Source organism: Bufo gargarizans, chromosome 3, assembly GCF_014858855.1.
Source record: "Bufo gargarizans isolate SCDJY-AF-19 chromosome 3, ASM1485885v1, whole genome shotgun sequence".
Classification (NCBI taxonomy): domain Eukaryota; kingdom Metazoa; phylum Chordata; class Amphibia; order Anura; family Bufonidae; genus Bufo; species Bufo gargarizans.
The window spans coordinates 67,509,678-67,530,945 of NC_058082.1; the positions used below are offsets into that span (position 1 = coordinate 67,509,678).

General features: G+C 44.5%; 1 protein-coding gene across 1 annotated transcript in view; it reads right to left on the reverse strand.

Moving 5' to 3' along the window:
• FREM2 (FRAS1 related extracellular matrix 2) overlaps window positions 1–21,268 on the reverse strand; it is a 188,168-nt gene that overhangs the window by 73,143 nt on the left and 93,757 nt on the right. The window contains 2 exon segments of the mRNA XM_044283639.1: window positions 9,022–9,273; window positions 15,243–15,368. Of these exon segments, the coding sequence (XP_044139574.1) occupies window positions 9,022–9,273; window positions 15,243–15,368 (378 nt within the window).

Below are 21,268 nucleotides of genomic sequence, written 5' to 3' on the forward strand. Positions count from 1 at the left end.
TCTGGTAAAATAGCTGCATTAGTTGCTAGTCAGCAGCTATTCCTGACTCTGATATGTAAGGACTTGTCTCAGTTATCTGCTTATTTTTCTTAAATCTTCATTTTCTTTTATCTTGGATTATATTTTTGGGCTTTGGAACCAATTACTCTACCTACAATGGTCGTCCTGGAACCAATTAATATTGTATCTAGTGGGACCACTGTAAATATTCTTGCAGTCATGAAAGACACCCTGCTCCAACTCAATGAGGGGAATTTATCACGCCCTGCACTTCTGGCCTCATAAATTGCAAAATAGGTCTTTGCAACATTGTAAGCTTATCGGCACAAAAGTGCGCAACACTTAGCATTTTTACACCAGTGACTTGTTTTCGGAAAGTGTGCATGGGTAGCCTGTTGGGCCGATTTAAAGGGGTTGTGCCAAGTATTCTCTATCACACTGCTGGAGATAGCAGATTACAACACTCAGCTATATCTGGCAGTCCCGTAAAGAATGAATGGAGCGGCAGGGAGCATGCTCGGTCTGCTGCTCTATCAGGACGGGGAGATGGGATCACCGTTCTCATGATTGGTAGGGATCCCAGGGGTCAGGCCCCCAGCGATCAGTTAGCAATTTTTTGCAGAATGGATGTGGACCTATTTATTTCAATAGGGCCGCAAAAGATTGTTTAAGTGCAGCATCAAGTGCTCAGGCCAACCCCCTGGTGCTTGAAGGGTTTCTACCACCAGATTTGGTCCTATTTAGCTGACTGACACTAGCGATGTGCTAGTGTCAGCAGTCCATAACAGTGTTCTTACTTATCATCTGTCTGCTGCCGTTCACCTTAAAAACTTACTTTTATAGATATGCTAATGAGCCTCTAGGTGCTATGTGGGCGTCATTAGCACCTAGAGGTATCGCGTCTCTCCAGCCCGCCCCGCTCCTGTTGATTGACGTGAAACTTCTCAGTATCTCGTACCAATTCCCGCGCCTGCGCCGTGCGCTTTTGTATTTTCCCGGCGCCGGCGCCAACTACGTTACAGTGAGGAAGCAGGCACCAGGAGCGCGGCATTCTCTCACTGCGCCTGCGCCGAATACAGAAGCGCACGGCGCAGGCGCGGGAATTGGTACGAGATACTGAGAAGTTTAACGTCAATCAACAGGAGCGGGTGGGCTGGAGGAACGCGATGGGCGGCTGAAATGGTTAGTGGACTGGAGCCCTCTAGGTGCTAATGACGCCCACATAGCACCTAGGGGCTCATTAGCATATCGATAAAAGTAAGTTTTTAAGGTGAACGGCAGCAGACAGATGATAAGTAAGAACACTGTTATGGACTGCTGACACTAGCACATCGCTAGTGTCAGTCAGCTAAATAGGACCAAATCTAGTGGTAGAAACCCTTTAAAATTGCTCATTTGCATAAATATAAAACCAAAGATCTCTCTGCTGCAGTACAACCTATAAAAAAAGAAAGGTATCACATTACTCAGCATGATCAACCTTACCAGGCAATATCCCCTAATGTTTTTATTTACTGGGGCCACATTTGCTAAATACTGGCCGGTCAAATGAGGATTTTTCTCTGCAGAAAATGTGCAGCGAACCGACCACATATAGCCATGTCCTAATAAACCTCGTATTAGTTGTTATCCCAGCTTTCCCAGAGAAAAAATATAACTAAGGTATCATACACACCCCCATGTTTTTCATCTGCGTGCTGTCTGCATTATTCGTGGATAGCACACTGACCCATTCATATCTATGGGGCCATGCACACATCTGTGTTTCTTGACAATCCGTGTGGCTGCTCTTCAAATTAGAGCACATGTCCTATTCCTGTCCATATTGCAGACGAGAATAGTCCTTTCTATTGATGGGAGTGAGAGAAATGCGGAATGCAGATGAAGGGCATCCTTATTTGGTGGATCCGATGTTTATGGACCAAAATACGGCTGTATGCATGAAGCTTAAAGGGCATCTGTCAGCAGTTTTGTACCTATGAAACTGGTTGACCTGTTGGTGTGCCAGCAGGCCAGGAGTGATGATGTTTACACTGCTTGGCCCTGTCAATCAAAGTGGAGAGGTCACGGCAGTTGCAGAGAGAGCAGAGCCCCTGGGTGTAATGGCGTTGGATTAATCGGCAGAATACTTGATTACTAAAATAATTGATGGCTGCAGCCCTACTCCGAGGGGACTACATAAAAGTAGCCGTAGAATTAAAGGGCATCTGTCAGCAGATATATACCTATGAAAATGGCTGACCTGTTATATCTGCGCTTGGCAGCTGAAGGCACCTGTGCTGGACGCATGTTCATATGAGAAAAATATCTTACTATATACAAATGAGCCTCCAGGAGCAATGGGGGCGTTGCCGTTACACCTAGAGGCTCCACTTCCTCTCTCCACTTTGATTGACAGGACCAAGCAGTTTAAAAATTATCACATCAAAGTGCACAGGGAACAGCAGTTGCAAAGACAGCGGAGCCTCTAGGTGTAATGGTAACGCCCCCATTGCTCTTAGATTTTCATTTGCATATATAAAAACATCATTATTCTTAGCAATGCGGACACATATGAACATGGGACCAACACAGACGCCTTCAGCTGCCACGTGCACATGTAACAGGTCAGTCCGATGTCATAGGTACAAAACTGCTGACAGATGCCCTTTAAGAGACTGTGGAATAGAATTTTGAATCTATTTATTTATTTAATTTTTTATTGTGCTTAATATAAATATACATAAAAATCCTGCACATATTAATGTACATACAAAAGCAGCCCTCCTTTGTATATTTTATACTCTGCATTCGAGGTCGCTGCCCCTGCTGAACAATCTATGCAGCCGCTCGTATTATTCATTGCTATTGAGGCAGCAAAATCTGTCTATTGTGTTCTAAGGGAACTGGCAGCCGCTCGCACAAAATGGCGAAGCGGCAGAAGGTGGGGCGCGAGGACTGCAGGGAGGCAACTGCGGAGGCTTAAGACAGCTTTTTATTCTGAAATATCCCAGTGCTGCAGCCAAATGAATGGCATTTGTTTTCCTTGATGCTACAACTCATGTAACAAACGTTACTTCGGATCTGCCTGAAAAAAACTGTCCTTGGGTTCCCCCAGTTTAGCAGAGTTTGCCAACGGCGGTGCGTGCAGGTTCATTTTCTTTGGCTCAGTTCCACCTATTGAAGGCGGCGGTGACAGCTCGACCAAAAATGTTAATGGAGCTTGCTCCACTATCTTGCTTCCTCTCCCTTCTTGGTCTCTGCTCCTAATCTCACAAGGCGCGTTTCGTGCCAAGTTGATGTTTGAGCATTGCTTTGCTTTGTTTTGATATCTGGTTACTTTTTAGAATATATTTTTGGGGTATTTTGTAGCTGTCATATTACAATGATGGCTGCTGGTTCATACTTTATCTCTACCGCTGGGGGATAAGAAGGGTCTGGAGCTCAGGGAGCGAGGATAACGTGTCACATTAGGAATTGATTGCTCGGGTGGATACATGGATGGCTACACAGAGCGCTCTTCCAGAACATGATTAGGCAAACAGAATATTTCAGCCATTATCGTCTATACCGGAGTATGATAAAGAAAAGCGACTGGTGTAACTAGAGGCCTATGGAACCCATACACTATGACCTAGTACATACCTTCCCCGCCAATATGTGTGTACCTGCAGATAAAAACTGCCTGTGACCAGAGTATGTTAACTTTCTATTAAGTTTAGCATTACATCTATCTATGGAAGCTGGGATTTCTTTCACCCGGGGCAAAGGTTCAGTTTGCAGTCCTAGCCCTGTATCTAAATACCCTGGCAAGAGCAAAGCTGCGTGTAGATCAGAGGCTAGTCATATACCATATCTGGTGTCTCCATATGTGCAATCTGTAGAAAAAGGGCTTTTTAGGATATGCAAACTACCTCCTGGGTGAAACAGTGGGTAATACTGTTGCACCCAGAGACCCCTCCTATGATGCGCCGTCGCCGCTGTGACAGACAGGCCATATTTATTCCTGGCTATAAAGTTGGTGGAGCACATACGCAGTAAAGGGATGGAGACAACTGGGTAGATGGGCAATCTCCATCCCGTAACTGCGCAGGTGCCGAACGCGCACCTGCAAGACTTTAGAGCCAGGCGTGGAGATACAAAATATATCATCAGACTGATATATTGTGGCCAACGGTTTCACCTACTGGTAAGTGATGATAGATTCCCTTTAAAGAGGAGCTGTCCCCTCTCCTGACCTCCCTGTTTTAGTAAACGCTTACATTCCCCATGCATTAACAATGCTGGAGCATTTTTTCCACATAATCCTATGTTGTGCTGTTCCTCTATTATTCCTGCTAGAAGTGAATGAATGAATTGCCAAATGGGATGTTACCAGTTGGGGAGGGGGGGGGGGGGGCATGCACAGTCTACCACTTGGCAGCACTGATTGGACAGTGTAACACTGCGCAGGGACAGCCTCTCCCCCAGCTAGTAAACTTCCATCAGGAATAATAGAGGAACGGCACAGCAAAAAGTCATAAGAATAGATGCTCCAGAATTATTATTACATGAAGAATACATTTATTTACTAAAACAGACATGTCAGGAGAGGTGACAGCTCCTCCTTAAAGGGAACCTGTCACGTTAAACATGCTGTGCAATCTACTGCCAGCCTATTATAGAACAGGAGGACCTGAACACATTCACACGTCCGTTGAATGGGTCTGGATCGGTTCCACAATTATGCGGAATAGATGCGGATACATTCATTTTCAATGGGGCCGGAAAAGATGCGAACAGCACACAGTGTGCTCTCCGCATCCGCATTTCCGGTGCGCGGCCCCCGAAGTTCCAGTCCGCAAAATAGAACATGTCCTATTCAGCTGCGGACAAGAATAGACATTTCCATTGGGGTGCTGGCCCGATGTTTTGCGGATCCGCAAAACACTGCGGACGTGTGAATGGACCCTTGTAGTGGGAAAAGGTTCACTATTACTTGTAATTAATTAGTATAAATCTCTGCTCATTCAGGGCTTTGGAGTCCAGTGGGCGGTCCCTATCAGTGATTGGCAGTTATATCTGTATGCATGCTTATGAAGGGAAGCCTGTCAGTCATTTACTAGGTATAACCCCTATGCCAAAAATGAACAATTGCTGATGTGAAAAATTACGAATCGGTAAATACTGCCCACCGACTGCACAGCAGTTCAATATGATGGGCTCCCTTTAACAAGTTTAGTGTGCACTGTATAGCATTGTGAGTTTGGAGGTCTATAGAACTTCAGCTGCTCTGGACAGTGGGGTGGTGCAGTATTAGGGGACATGCTCATGGGATGTATACGCTGCAGATTACAGTAGCAGCAAACTGGATGAGATTTTAAGAAATCTCATCCCCACGCTGCAAAAAAATCAAAAAAAAAATCGGCAGTGCAGATTATAAATCCGCCAGTCAAATTATGATGCAGATTTATACTGTGGATTTCACCCTTTGCAATGCATAGGATAAAATCAATGGCGAACCCACAGAAGATCCACTCCTTGTGGCCGTATCATTAGCAGTGTTCACAGACAAGGAACCTCCACTGGTTTATGGCTCTGCTGTCCATTTCTGCTGAACCAATGGTCTACAACCGGTGGCTCTCTAGCTGTTGCCATCCGCTGTCCATTCTTCTTGGGAGTTTCAGCATGAAGCTCCTGACAAGTTCCTCTTAAGATATTTTACTAATTTATCAACAAAGCCGGCCTTAAAAAGTTCTAACCAAATGTTGAGGGCCGCAAATGTGCTCGTAGGAACTCCCAAGGTAAAGAGAAGTAAGGCCTCGTTCACATCTCCATTTAGGAGATCCGGCTGTGAAGTGGAGTTCTGGCAGGTGAACGAGGCCTGACCGAGGCCTCTATCTTGAGGTACGATGGGTGTAAAATTCTAAAGATGGAAAGCTATTTGGGAAAACCTGTTTGGGTTTTATTTTCCCCTGGTTCTCACCTCTCCAGGCCTTCTGTTCCCTTTGAATGTCTAACCTGTCCTCAATACACCAGAGATGGATGACTCTAACGTTCTCCAGGTCATCACTCATCACCGTGCTATGGAGGACACTGCTTCGCACACATTAGCCCTGCTCACAAATGTTTGTCTATCATAATGACAATTCATTGAAAAGTGGGCAGTCCACCCTGGTATATACTCTACAAACGAGTGTGTGGGTTTTGGTGTCCACTCCACAGTTCTGCTCTAATGAGCTGTGCAATGTATTTTGTCATTGAGTAATGAGCCTGCACTGACGGAGCTTTCAAGTGCCAGCTCCTCCGAGGAATTCCCTCTCCTTTTGGTTCCAGCAATGTGCTGACTTACAGTAAGGCCTTGGTGGGAGTTTGGTTGAAAAGAAAAAAGTAATGAAAAAATAACTTAGTATTCCTGAGAGTTGGTTAGCCTTCACGTCATCGGAGTCTGCAGAACTTTACAGATGGTCAGATGATTAATGGGGTCTATAGAAAAATGCGTCAACTACATTAAACACCTGTAGATGTGTAAATGAAGTTTACACTGTATTATGTCTACTATTCTGTAGTTACTTAGGTTAAAAAAAATAATACATCCTTTAAGTTCAGCCATTTTCAGATCCAATATACACTGAACATTTCTAAACCTTCTAACCATTCCAACCCCCTTTGGCTTTAGATAAGCATCTAGGACATGTTTGAATGTCATCGTAGTATCTGCCATTACTACCTCTTAAGGGAGGACATTCCATAGCCTGCGCTAACTGTAAAGAAGCTTTTCCTGTATTACTGTCTGAAACTCCTTTCCTCCACAGATAAATAGTGTCCCCTAGTGTATAAGTATTGAAATGAATACATTATGTGTCTGTCCATGTTAAAAGCATCTCTAATGGTGGTCACACCTATTTCCTCGCAACCCCCATACACATGCATGCTTTGCTTGTTGGAGCATGCATGTGTTCTCAATGGGGAAAACAAAGAATAGGGCATGTTGAAATTCAGTGGCCTAATTCTTCCTCCCCCCGACATCTGCCATCAGGGGGTAGTCAGGACATCCTAATAAACATTAGATGTTTGGTCGACATGTGTCTAATGTTTATCGGCACCTTAAAGAGGTTCTGCAGGGTCATAATATTGATGAGCATGTCAGATCTCTAGGTACTGACCCCCAGCACCCCTGCCAATCAGCTGTATGAAGGGGTCGTGGCAGTCATGCGAACGCTGCATCCTCTTCAGTATTTACCTGTGCCCCATCTTCATTGTAGCAGAGGTGCAGTGTAATTGGGAAGAGCAGTTGTAATTACACTGCTCCTCCACTACAAGGGCGAGCAGGTAAATATTGAATAGGACACAGCGTTTGCCCGAGCGCAGTGACCCCTTTAAACACCTTTTTACAACCTATAGGACTTTTTAACTGTTGCAAACAGCATGTTGTACCTATTGAAAAAATGATAGTCACCTGCTCCCTGCCCCTTCCGACTCCCTGGCTCTGTTCAGAAAACCTCCGATCCCTGGTCTGTAAACTTTCAGATGTGCTCCTGTGCACTGCTGCAGCCAATGACTGGCCTCAGCAGTGACGTGTTCCCAAGTCGCATGTCACTGGTGAGTCATGTGCTGCTTGGGGACACATCACCGCTGAAGCCAGTCATTGACTGCAGTGTTGGATGTGATCTCCGGCCAGGATTGGAAAACTGCTGAATGAAATGGAGTGGCGGAGAGTAGGGGAGTATGTTTTTTTCAATAGGCACAACATGCTGCTGGCAACAGTTAAAAAGTCCAGAAGGTTGGAAAACCCCTTTAAGGCATCTTTTTTTCTAAGCTGAAGAGCTAGACAGGCTGGGAGTGTCTCGATAAGGTCCTGGTAGGTGGTCACAGGTATCTGGTGCCATGCTGACTGCAGTGCATCCCACAGCTGCTGGAGGGAGCGTGAGGGAGGATCCATAAAGTGAACACTATGATTGAGGTGGTCCCATAGATGCTCAATTGGGTTTAAGTCTCGGGAATTTGGGGGCCGGGGAAGTACTTGAAAGTCTTGGTCAATTCTAGCCGACTAAAAGATCGAGTCCGCCCCAGGGAAGACAGTCAGCACGTATGGGTGTACATGATCTGCAAGGATGGACTCATACCCAAATCAGTTGACAGTGCCTTCAACATGGATGAGTGGGCACAGGGAAGGCCACATTCCCCAGACCATAACACTGCCACTACCAGCTTGTATTCTTCCAGCAATGGGTGCAAGGAGTCTGTTCTCTAATGTATATCAAGTGCAGCTATGGAAGGTGTTATAGGAGACATGACTAAGGGGTATAGAGATCATCGTTATATTCCATCGATTACGTCACTGGGAATGAGTTATAGCCCGGGACAAATGGTGTGCTGTACTGTACACTTCAGCATGTACTTTTTGTATTAATTCCTTTAACAGGACTGCGTCATCAAAAAATTACTTATTACCCTTTTTAAAGAATTTTTTTGATTTATTTTTTCATTGCTAAGTTACCATTTAAATAGAAATCCTAAAATCTTGTAGTTTTCTAATTAGCCACTGGACATAATAATATGCAAACACTTTCAAGTTCTGCAGCTATCACTTTTCAGCAGTCATTTAATTATAATCCCAGGCAGGATTACAATTATAGAAAACACAGTATCCACAATCTAAAAAAAGTGGTATCTATACCCCTCTCTGCACAATGACCTCTCAATACATAACACAGAATTCACTATTCAGAATAGGTGATGGTCACAGCTGATGTACTCCCCCTCCCTGTACAATGGCCTCTACACAGATGATGTCTATAAAACTTTCCTATAGAAGTCTATGAACAACTCTGCTCAGTTGTGTCTATGGCCTATGTGGCTGCTATAACGCATATCTCTAAACACCGTTAAGAACAGCTCAGGTTAGATATCCGCCCCCATCATCATGTCAAATAGAATAAAAAATTTACAATCAGAAAATAAAAGCCGATTAGAAAAACAGGATATATGTTAATGCATGGTTTTAACCTGGAGACCAAATTATAGTGACACAATCCCTGTAATAAAAATAAAAGTCCTTACCGTCATCCTTGTCCGGTAAAATCACAACCTGAGTAGAAGGGAACTCAGATCCAAGTCTTCCTCCCATAGGCATGCTGAGCGTGACATTAAAGGACTCTGCCTCCTCATACAAGGAATCATCTATTACAACCACCCGGCACATCTTCTCCTTCTCGCCTTTATCAAACCTCAAAACGCTGTTATGCTCCTCAGGTCTGGATATGTAATCAGAATAGGATAAAACGGAGGTCGGGACGGTTCCAGTAGCCGTACCTGTAACAGATGATAGGAATGTGGTCACGTGTGCACTTTGTCATGTTGTGAAGGGTCTGGGGGGCAAAACACTAAGCAAAAATATATTATAACAGATTACACAAAAAACCCTGGCACATAAATAAGATTACACCACCAGCTGAAGCCTTAAAGGAGATGTCCCCAAATAATATTCTCCAGTTTTCAAACCAGCACCTGGATCTGAATACTTTTGTAATTGCATGTAATGTAGTATAGCCAGTGAGCTATTCAATGACATATGTATAGCGCCACCTGCTGTTTGTCCTTTTTTTTATTTTATTTCCGGGTACACCTCACTGAGGTGGATGTACATGCTCAGTTCCATCCTTTAACTGTCCTCAGCTGCAGTAGAAAGGACATGGCCTCTGAAGTGCCAGCTAGCAGAGCAATTGGAGCAATAAGTTAGGAAATCTCTGGATCCATGTGAGGTACAGGGCTGGTTCTACCTTTGTTAGAAAGAGATTGTCATGTACTATATGATACATGATTTTAGTTTTTTACATTCATTTTGGGATAACACCTTTAAAGAGGATCTGTCACCAGTTTTATGTTATAAGCTGAGATATCCTGAGCAGAAACATTGGGTCACTTGCTGCTGCTTCAATACGAACCGAACCAGGCCTAGACTTGGAATCTGCCCTAGTTGGGCAAGTTCCCAGTGCGCCGCTGTAAAGTGGGCTGCTGCTGTTTTATGCCAGGCCGAAGTAGAGCTCCACCTACAGTCGTGTCAATGATAAGTCTTCCCGTCCCTCTTCCCGATATTCTCCTGCTGCTTATGTGGCCAAGAGCTGTAGGAGGAGCCAGTGTTCAGATCTGCTCCAGCCTGGCATCTCCTCCAGCTGACTGCGTCCCTGTCACCGACTGCTGACTGAAAAGGTACAATTCAGTTCTGCCCCCACTCCTTTGACGGTGTCTAGACCTGAGGCCAGCGAGAGGAGCAAGTGGTTGCCAAAGGGAACCTTCAAGAGAAGCTGCAGGAGAAGAAAGGAAAATAAGACTGAAGGACCATAAGGAATGGGCAGAGCCTTACAGAATTGTAGAGTGACTGAAAAGGAACAATTCAGTCTGCCCCCATCCCTTTGATGGTGTCTAGACCTGAGGCCAGCGAGAGGAGCAAGTGGTGGCTGAAAGGAACCTTCAGGAGAAGCTGCAGGAGAAGAAGGGAAAGAAAACAGAAGGACCAGAAGGAAGGGGAAGAGCCTGACAGAAGAGCAGAGAGAAAGACAGAAAGGCAGTGAAGAGGAGAGAGGCTGCAGTTGGATAGAATGGAGGAGAATGCCTGAAAGAAAGGAGAAGCAAAGAGTAAGCAAAAACCTGGTGGTACTTAGAAGGAGGTGAGGAAAGCAAGGACCGGAAGTGGCAAAAAAATACTGTGTCAATTACGAAATTTCAGACATAACTGTGCCCACAAACTAAAAATAATAACTACATATTAATACCCATAATAATGTGCTAGTGCAGTGACCCAGAGGATCATTGCTAAAGAGTTAAATACTGTGATTTATTACCTACGTACTCAAATGCTAAAAGTATTCTCATGTTATTTGTGCACTGTGAAACCCTATTGGTTATTTATAGGCAGCAAATAGTTCACTGGCAGTCTTGCCTGAAAATAGGTTGGGCACTCTAGCATCGTCAGGCAGGAGACCCCAAGAGTACAGGGTATGTCCCATGGGAAGAAATGGTGCACCCTCCCAACACTGCACGGCCCAGGGAGCGCTAGAGTTTGGACTGCCACCGTAAGAGCTACCAGCCCTATCATTGCCACTAACACAACCACTCCTCCTCTCACTCTCCCCTCCTAGGCTCTACTAAAGAGTCTAAACATTATGTTTTAGCCCTCTGCAGGGCTTTCCATCACAGGTATATGTCTGAATAACCAGAAATGGTATTCATATGCATACTCCAACAGGTAACTTGGCTTGAAAAGGTGAAATGCTCTCCATTTCCCCTGCTTTCTGCTTGTTTTCGGCTTTTTCACCAGAGTAGTGTAGTCTACCACACAGGAAACAAACAAAAAACAGGACAAATGGATCCCAAATATGAATCCTTTCAACTCAGTTTGATCCATTGAAGTCAACGGACCCATCATGGTGAACACTTGAACACAGTTTTCGAGTATTCAGTCATATACCTCACTGAAAAGACCTGCCGAGGACTAAAGCACAGTGTGAACCCAGCCGAACAAGTCATCAAGTAGCACCCTCACACAAAAATTAAGGGCATGTCCACACATCATAGAGTTACCTATGGAAATTCGATGAGTATTTATTAGAGGATCCAAAGCATAAATCCAAAACTAAAGCTGTGTAGGTGCCTCCGATGTGCCAGCAGGTCCATATGACAGCCACGTCCAATGCCTACCCCCTCTGGAGGGAACTCCAATCAGGAAGAAGAGGTCTTTGGTTGAGGGATCAGGCACTTTTTCTTCAAGATGATATTCTTTATTAGAATTGCTACTCCAAGTTTCAGGACTGTCATAAGACCTCACAAAGGAACCTGTACGGTCCCAAACCACGTGGTCACAATCCTAATACAAGAATATCATCTTGAACAACGATTGGCGACTGGTGCCTTATCCCACTACACTTTTTTCTTCTTCGCACATAGCCATACCAAACTAAAGCACCACAAGCCAGCAAAACCACTCTGGCTTATATTTTCTGCTCATTTTATGCTTGTTGCCATAAAGAATAATCCTCCATGCTTCGTCCACATCCTATAACTTGGTCCTGTTTTGACCCTTGTACTTTGGTAGGGATGTAAAACTGAGAAGCACCGTGAAAATAGCAATCTGTAACAGATACCTACAAAAATAGGGTTTCCATATTTAAGGTCGTGTGTAGGAACACATTTCGATGATGAGTGCTGAGTTTGACATGGAGACACAGCCCTAAGCATTTTATGTACAGCCCATAATGCTGCATGCTTATACGTTTTGGCAGATTTCCAGGCACGCTGGTGTAGCAAGTACAAGAATCAGGGACGCTAATGTTACACACATACCAGTGTGTGGGGATCCCATTGCCCAAGCATTTGTGCTCACTCATTTATCCTAAATATAAACTGTCCACTACTGGGTATAAAATCTAGAAATGACAGAAAAGCCATAAAAAATAAGTAATGTCTTTTCGGACATCCACTTTAGGACATCTCCCTCTCCTTTCCACTGATGTTAGATCCAATCGACCTCCAGCTGAGAGACAGACTGCTGCAGCAGAAACCTCCTGGCATCTGCTATGTCTACAGTGAGAAACCACAGAAGATAAGCTCAGAGTAAGGTCAAGTTTGCTCATGGCTCGGTGTCCACCATCTTGCCTTACTTAGAGGGGGTTATCCCAGGGATGCCCAACCTGCGGCCCTCCAGCTGTTGCAAAACTACACTCCCAGTATGCCTGAGCATGTGCGTCCACTTGACAGAGGTGGACAGAGAAATTAGAAAAAGAACAAACAGCAGGTGGCGCTATACAGATGGATTTCATTGAATAACTCAGTAGCTATACTACATTTTTAATTACATGGCGTTACAAAAGTATTCAGATCCAGGTGCTGGTTTGAAGTATATTTTTTAGTATATTTTTCATGGGACAACCCCTTTAAAGGGGTTATTCCCATCTCAGACAATGGGGGCATATCGCTAGGATATGCCTCCATGGTCTGATGGAGAACGGTCCCCTGAAGATTGTGGAGGGTGCATGGCGCATGTGCAGCCTCCCTCCTTTTATTTGTATGGGGCCCCTGAAAATAGCCGAGCACTGGCTCAGCTATTTCCATCGGTCACAAAGAAATGAATGGGAGCCGTGACCGCACAAGCGCGGTGGGCTCCCATTCAATCCAATGAGGAGTGCGCTTGGTGGTGGCTGCACCCTGGAAAACCCGGGGTCCTCCTCCTCCACCTTTCCCGCTCCGTTCTCAGTGTAGGTGTGGGTCCAACCTCTATGCCCCCTATCAGACAATGGGGGCATATACTAGCGATATGCCCCATTGTGTGAGATGGGAATACCCCTTTAACTTGGCTCTGGTATTACAATAGATGTATCATTTAGTCATTGACTGCTGCTAAAATACATTTTCACTGTGGGCTGTAAAATGAGATGATGCTTTTCCTGTGATTTTGTGACGTATTTTAAACACTGGAATCAGTTTCCATAAAAAATGACGTAAAATGTTCTAATGATTTTATCCCTTTAAATAAACGTACTTAACAACATACAGGTGTGAGAGAACAACATACAGGGGTGACAGAACAACAATACAGTGGTGACAGAACAACATACAGTGGTGACAGAACAACATACAGGTGTGAGAGAACAACATACAGGGGTGACAGAACAACAATACAGTGGTGACAGAACAACATACAGGGGTGACAGAACAACAATACAGGTGTGAGAGAACAACATACAGGGGTGACAGAACAACAATACAGTGGTGACAGAACAACATACAGGGGTGACAGAACAACAATACAGGTGTGAGAGAACAACATACAAGGGTGACAGAACAACAATACAGTGGTGACAGAACAACAATACAGGTGTGACAGAACAACAATACAGGGGTGACAGAACAACAATACAGGTGTGACAGAACAACAATACAGTGGTGACAGAACAACAATACAGGTGTGACAGAACAACAATACAAGGGTGACAGAACAACAATACAGGGGTGACAGAACAACATACAGGGGTGGCAGAACAACATACAGTGGTGACAGAACAACAATACAGGTGTGACAGAACAACAATACAGTGGTGACAGAACAACATACAGTGGTGACAGAACAACATACAGTGGTGACAGAACAACAACAATACAGTGGTGACAGAACAACATACAGGTGTGAGAGAACAACATACAGGGGTGACAGAACAACAATACAGTGGTGACAGAACAACATACAGGGGTGACAGAACAACAATACAGGTGTGAGAGAACAACATACAAGGGTGACAGAACAACAATACAGTGGTGACAGAACAACAATACAGGTGTGACAGAACAACAATACAGGGGTGACAGAACAACAATACAGGTGTGACAGAACAACAATACAAGGGTGACAGAACAACAATACAGGGGTGACAGAACAACATACAGGGGTGGCAGAACAACATACAGTGGTGACAGAACAACAATACAGGTGTGACAGAACAACAATACAGTGGTGACAGAACAACATACAGTGGTGACAGAACAACATACAGTGGTGACAGAACAACAACAATACAGTGGTGACAGAACAGCATACAGGGGTGACAGAACAACATACAGTGGTGACAGAACAACAATACAGGGGTGACAGAACAACAATACAGGGGTGACAGTACAACATACAGGGGTGACAGTACAATATACAGGGGTGACAGAACAACATACAGGGGTGACAGAACAACATACAGTGGTGACAGAACAACAATACAGTGGTGACAGAACAGCATACAGGGGTGACAGAACAACATACAGTGGTGACAGAACAACAATACAGGGGTGACAGAACAACAATACAGGGGTGACAGAACAACATACAGGGGTGACAGTACAACATACAGGGGTGACAGTACAACATACAGGGGTGACAGTACAATATACAGGGGTGACAGAACAACATACAGGGGTGACAGAACAACATACAGGGGTGACAGTACAACATACAGGGGTGACAGTACAATATACAGGGGTGACAGAACAACAATACAGGGTGACAGAACAACAATACAGGGGTGACAGAACAACATACAGGGGTGACAGAACAACAATACAGGGTGACAGAACAACAATACAGGGGTGACAGAACAACATACAGGGGTGACAGAACAACAATACAGTGGTGACAGAAGAACATACAGAGGTGACAGTACAACATACAGGGGTGACAGAACAACATACAGGGGTGACAGAACAACATACAGGGGTGACAGAACAACATACAGGGGTGGCCTTACCTTGATGTGTAAAACATATAACCATCAACTCCTGATTGACATCTCCGCTCCTCCGCACCGGTATAAACAGCTCACCGATATCTTCTTCAATCTTATATATTGGCTCGGGTATAAACACTGTTGATTCTACGAACAGAAAGAATCAGACGATTATTTTGTGGAACTTGGAAAATTACACATGAAATAAACGGTAAATGTAGATAGTCGGCTGAACCCGAGTCAGAGGAGGTCATTGACAAAGGCCGTATGGCAGTTTTTGGTGTACAAAAGTCACCTATTTTTGGGCAAACATCATGTTTTACGTTTATAGCTTCTCTCAAGTCTTTTTGAAAAGTGGGCAGAGCTTAGAAGAAGAGACCACCACAGCCGGATACATTTACAGTAATTTATACCAGGCATAAATTAAAACTGAAATCCTTGCTGCTGCAGCTCTCTCCTTAGCACAACCCAGGTGGCATGTCCTTTCTGCCGCAGCTCCGTTTCTAGCACGGCTTAGTGGTTGTGTCCTTTCTGCCGCAGCTCCGTTTCTAGCACGGCTCACTGGTTGTGTCCTTTCTGCTGCAGCTCTGTCTCTAGCACGGCTCAGTAGGTGTGTCCTTTCTAACGCAGGTCTCTACTTCTCACAGCTCAGGGGGAATGTTGCTTCCTCCCTACCAAAGTTTAAGGGGCGTGTCCTTTCTACTGCAGCGATCTCCCTGTAAGGCTTATTGCACACAAACGTGTGCGCTCCGTGGCAGTATTGCGGACCACATTTGCAGATCCGCAATACACGGGCACCGTTCCGTGTGCATTCCACATTACGGATGCGGACCCATTCACTTCAATGGGTCCGCAAATCTGGAGATGCGGAATAGTGCAGAACGGAAGCACGGAACGGAACCCTATGGAAGCACTACAGAGTGCTTCAGTGGGGTTTCGTCCCATACTTCCGTTCCGCAAAAAGATAGAACATGTCCGCGAATGGGTCCGCGATCCGCTGTGGCTGCCCCACGGTGGGTGTTTGTGCATTGTGGCCCGCAATTTGCGGGCCGCAGCACGGCCACAGGGCACACACGTTCGTATGCAAGATGCCTAACTATCTAACAGGAGAGGCATCTGAAGGATGGAACCGAGCATGTATGTCAACCTCAGTGAGACAGAGAGAAAAATAGGGAAAAGAACGAACAGCAGGTGGCGCTATACAGATACATTTTATTGCATGTATGAGGGACTAATCATAAATTCCCTGTGCAGGCGGAAATGACCATTAAAATCATTAGACCATCCATGTAATGCACATATGAGCGAATGTCATGGCGCAGGGGTAAATATATCTCTTTCCTATATAAGGGCAGATTCACTAATCCGCCTAATATTTAGATCCACTCCATTCATCACAGCGGCTCCTGCTGCCCCACGCGTTTGTCTATAGACGGTCTAGTCTTACTTTACTGCACCTTTTAGTTGGATTACTTTGTGCCACTGGAGGTGGACTGCATCACTGGCCGACTGAAAATAAGGATCAGGAGGCACCCATGCAATGTCTCAAGGGGTTGTCCGCTGTGTCTATACGCTTTGTGGAGAAGAATGGTGGAGATATTCCTGATTTGACCTGTAAGGTCATTAAAACACATAAAGGACAGATTTGTCCCTATGACACCGGCTGACCTGTTACATGTGCACTTGGCAGCTGAAGGCGTCTGTGTTGCGTCTGTGTTGGTCCCATGTTCATATGTGCGGAAAATGGAATTGTATTATATGCAAAAGAGCTTTTAGGAGCAACAGGGGGGGTTGTCATTACACTTAAAGCCTTCTGCTCTCTCTGCAACAGCTGCGCGGCGCCCTTTGCAGTTTGATTGACAGGGCCAGGCAGAGAAATCATCATCACACCTGGCTCTGTCAGTCAAAGTGCAGGGTGTGCGCAGTGCAGAGAGAGCAGAGCCTCTAGGTGTAACGGCAACACCCCCTGTTGCTCCTAGAGGCTCATTTGCATATATAAAACATGACTTTTCTCAGCAATGCGGACACATATGAACATGGGACCAACACAGATGCCTTCAGCTGCCAAGCGCACATGTAACAGGTCAGCCGGTGTCATAGGTACAAAACTGCTGACAGATGCCCTTTAACCCACCAATAAGAGGTGTGAACATTACTCAAAAACGGTTTAACCCTGAAGCACTTTGGTTTTTATGTTGGACACAAGAACTCCCAAAGGATTAAATCTGAAACAAGATCTAATTTTACACTAATAATTTCTGTATGTGTTGTAAGAAGGAACAAGGAGCCGTCATTGACGGAAGATACGTGTCACCGAGGTTCCTGGCCTCCGTGAGGTAATTTTTTTCCTGAAGTGTCAGTCCTGTAGTGCAGTCTGACACTTCAGCTGTTAGTATGGCTGTAAAGCCGATCCGGGCCGGTTCTTATTGGGAGCAGCCAAAGAGCAGGGTGGGCGGCTGTTCCCCACGGTTGCAGGCCAGGTTTTGGCTGGGATATAAAAACCCAGCCAGCACGTTCAGCTGGTATGGATTATCCTCCAGGACAGAGAAGCTGTGAGAGCCGTATGCTGGGGGAAACAGGCCTCTAAAGCCGTGGACTGTGGGTGGAAATCTACTGACCAGGTGAAGGTTTTGTGCACTGTGGACTTTGTGTGGTGTGAACAGGCACCGTTACTTTTTTCTTGTTTTTCCTATTGTGTGAATAAAACACTGAACTTTGATTTACATCCTTGTTTTTGCCTTTGTACTGCGTCCGCGTACCCTGCCTACCAGAGCGAATCCCCACCGTGTTCACATCTAATATATTCAATCACTGCCAGTTGTGACCTTAAATCATGTGCTATTCTAAGTGAATTGTAACTGGTTCGCTTATTTTTTAAATGCCACGTGTGTATTCATTTTCCTCGAATAAATGTGTCTTTTGGAAGGATCGCTGGATTTCATCCTTTGTTACTGTGTTGTGACCCATCAAACAAGCTGCCATATATCAGCAATAGATAATGGACTTTAAAAAAAAAATAACATGGTGACCAGCGTCGACTGAAGTCCCTTGGACCAGCCAGAGGAAATGATTCTAAGGGCCCACCATTTTTGTATATAGGACCTTAAAGGGGTTTTCCAAGACTTTCTAACCAATGACCTGGATAGGTCATTAGTATCCTACACCCGGGACCCCTGCCAATCAGCTCTTTGAGAAGGCACAGATCCTCCTGTGAGCGCCGCTGCCCTCTCACAGGTCACCAAGCACCGCACCGTACATAGTACAGCGGCTATGCTTGGTATCGCAGCTTAGCCTCGTTCACTGCTCCTAGACCACGTTGACAATGAACATGACGTCACTGGCCTAGGAAAAGCAGAGAGAAGGCCGCAGTGCTCACAGGAACGCTGCTGCCTTCTCAAACATTGAGGGTCCAGAGGATAGGTCATCAGTAAAAAAAACTTTTAAGGGTCCTGTTTTATTAGGGGTCCATTACTGTCAGAGCTTGGGCCCACTAGAAAGATCCTATGGTATTCATGTAAACAATGAATTGACAGCAAGCAGAGATCTTAAAAAAATAAAATAATAATCCATAGAGGAAGAATACTGAGAAATCATATGACTTTTCCTTAACCCAGCATATATATATATATATATATATATATATACAGACGTGGACAAAATTGTTGGTACCCTTTGGTCAATGAAAGAAAAAGTCACAATGGTCACAGAAATAACTTTAATCTGACAAAAGTAATAATAAATTAAAATTCTATAAATGTTAACCAATGAAAGTCAGACATTGTTTTTCAACCATGCTTCAACAGAATTATGTAAAAAAATAAACTCATGAAACAGGCATGGACAAAAATGATGGTACCCCTAGAAAACACAGAACATAATGTGACCAAAGGGACATGTTAATTCAAGGTGTGTCCACTAATTAGCATCACAGGTGTCTACAACCTTGTAATCAGCCATTGGGCCTATATATATGGCTCCAGGTAATCACTGTGTTGTTTGGTGATATGGTGTGTACCACACTCGACATGGACCAGAGGAAGCAAAGGAAAGAGCTGTCTCAAGAGATCAGAAAGAAAATTATAGACAAGCATGTTAAAGGTAAAGGCTATAAGACCATCTCCAAGCAACTAGATGTTCCTGTGAGTACAGTTGCACATATTATTCATAAGTTTAAGATCCATGGGACTGTAGCCAACCTCCCTGGACGTGGCCGCAGGAGGAAAATTGATGACAAATCTAAGAGACGGATAATCCGAATGGTAACAAAAGAGCCTAGAAAGACTTCTAAAGAGATTCAAGGTGAACTTCATGCTCAAGGAACATCAGTGTCAGATCGCACCATCCGTCGTTGTTTGAGCCAAAGTGGACTACATGGGAGACGACCAAGGAGGACACCATTGTTGAAAACGAATCATAAAAAAGCAAGACTGGAATATGCCAAACTACATGTTGACAAGCCACAAAGCTTCTGGGAGAATGTCCTGTGGACAGATGAGACAAAAATCGAAGTTTTTGCCAAGGCACATCAGCTGTATGTTCACAGACGAAAAAATGAAGCATATCAAGAAAAGAACACTGTCCCTACTGTGAAACATGGAGGAGGCTCTGTTATGTTCTGGGGCTGCTTTGCTGCGTCTGGCACAGGGTGTCTTGAATCTGTGCAGGGTACAATGAAATCTCAAGACTATCAAGGAATTCTAGAGAGAAATGTACTAGCCAGTGTCAGAAAGCTTGGTCTCAGTCGCAGGTCATGGGTCTTGCAACAGGACAATGACCCAAAACACACCGCTAAAAACACCCAAGAATGGCTAAGAGGAAAAAATTGGACTATTCTAAAGTGGCCTTCTATGAGCCCTGACCTCAATCCTATTGAGCATCTTTGGAAGGAGCTGAAACATGCAGTCTGGAAAAGGCACCCTTCAAACCGGACACAACTGGAGCAGTTTGCTCATGAGGAGTGGGCCAAAATACCTGCTGAGAGGTGCAGATGTCTCATTGACAGTTACAGGAAGCGTTTGATTGCAGTGATTGCCTCAAAAGGTTGCGCAACAAAATATTAAGTTAGGGGTACCATCATTTTTGTCCATGCCTGTTTCATGAGTTTATTTTTTTACATAATTCTGTTGAAGCATGGTTGAAAAACAATGTCTGACTTTCATTGGTTAACATTTATAGAATTTTAATTTATTATTACTTTTGTCAGATTAAAGTTATTTCTGTGACCATTGTGACTTTTTCTTTCATTGACCAAAGGGTACCAACAATTTTGTCCACGTCTGTATATATATATATATAATAGTAAATGTATCTACACTTAGACACCTTTACGACCACTACAGTCAAAAAGCTTTAGAAAAATAAGGAGCGAAGGAAATCAGTCACTCTTCTCTATAATCATCTGCTTGATCTAAAATGGCTGCCTGCATGTTTTTGGAGATCTACCTCCCATGTTAGACGGCACCTTGTAATTAAAGGGTAAATGATACTTATTACCGTGTCTGTTGTCAGAGAGGATTAGGGAATTCCTATCCATCTATCGCATGGAGAGAAATTCCATACGGGAGACTCTCCCGATCCTTCACCATCTATCCTGTACCTCCTTTCAGCACTTCAAGTACAAGTACGATTTCCAGTGCAAAGGTCTGGTTTGTTTCAGCAGCCACCAACATGTAGACATTAGTCTGGGGCGTGGGGCTCGCCAGGTACTTTAATTTGCAATTCCACTAAAGGATTTAGCATAGAAGATAAGGCCAATTACACGATGCATTAGCCAAAAAAGGGGCAAGTGAGGATAATAGATGATTGAGTAAATTTTCATGTGACCATTTATGTGAAAGGCCATCCATGTAATACATACTGTAGATGGTGCGAGTCCATGCACAGCGCCGTACATTGCATACTGGTTGTGCTTGGTATTGCAGCCAAGGCCCATTCTAGGAAGAGGCCACTGTGCTCACTGGAGTGTTGCGGTCTCTCCAAACAGAGGGGGGTGGAGGGAGTCAGACCCTACTAATCAGATAAAATGCTGACAGATCCTGAGGATAGGC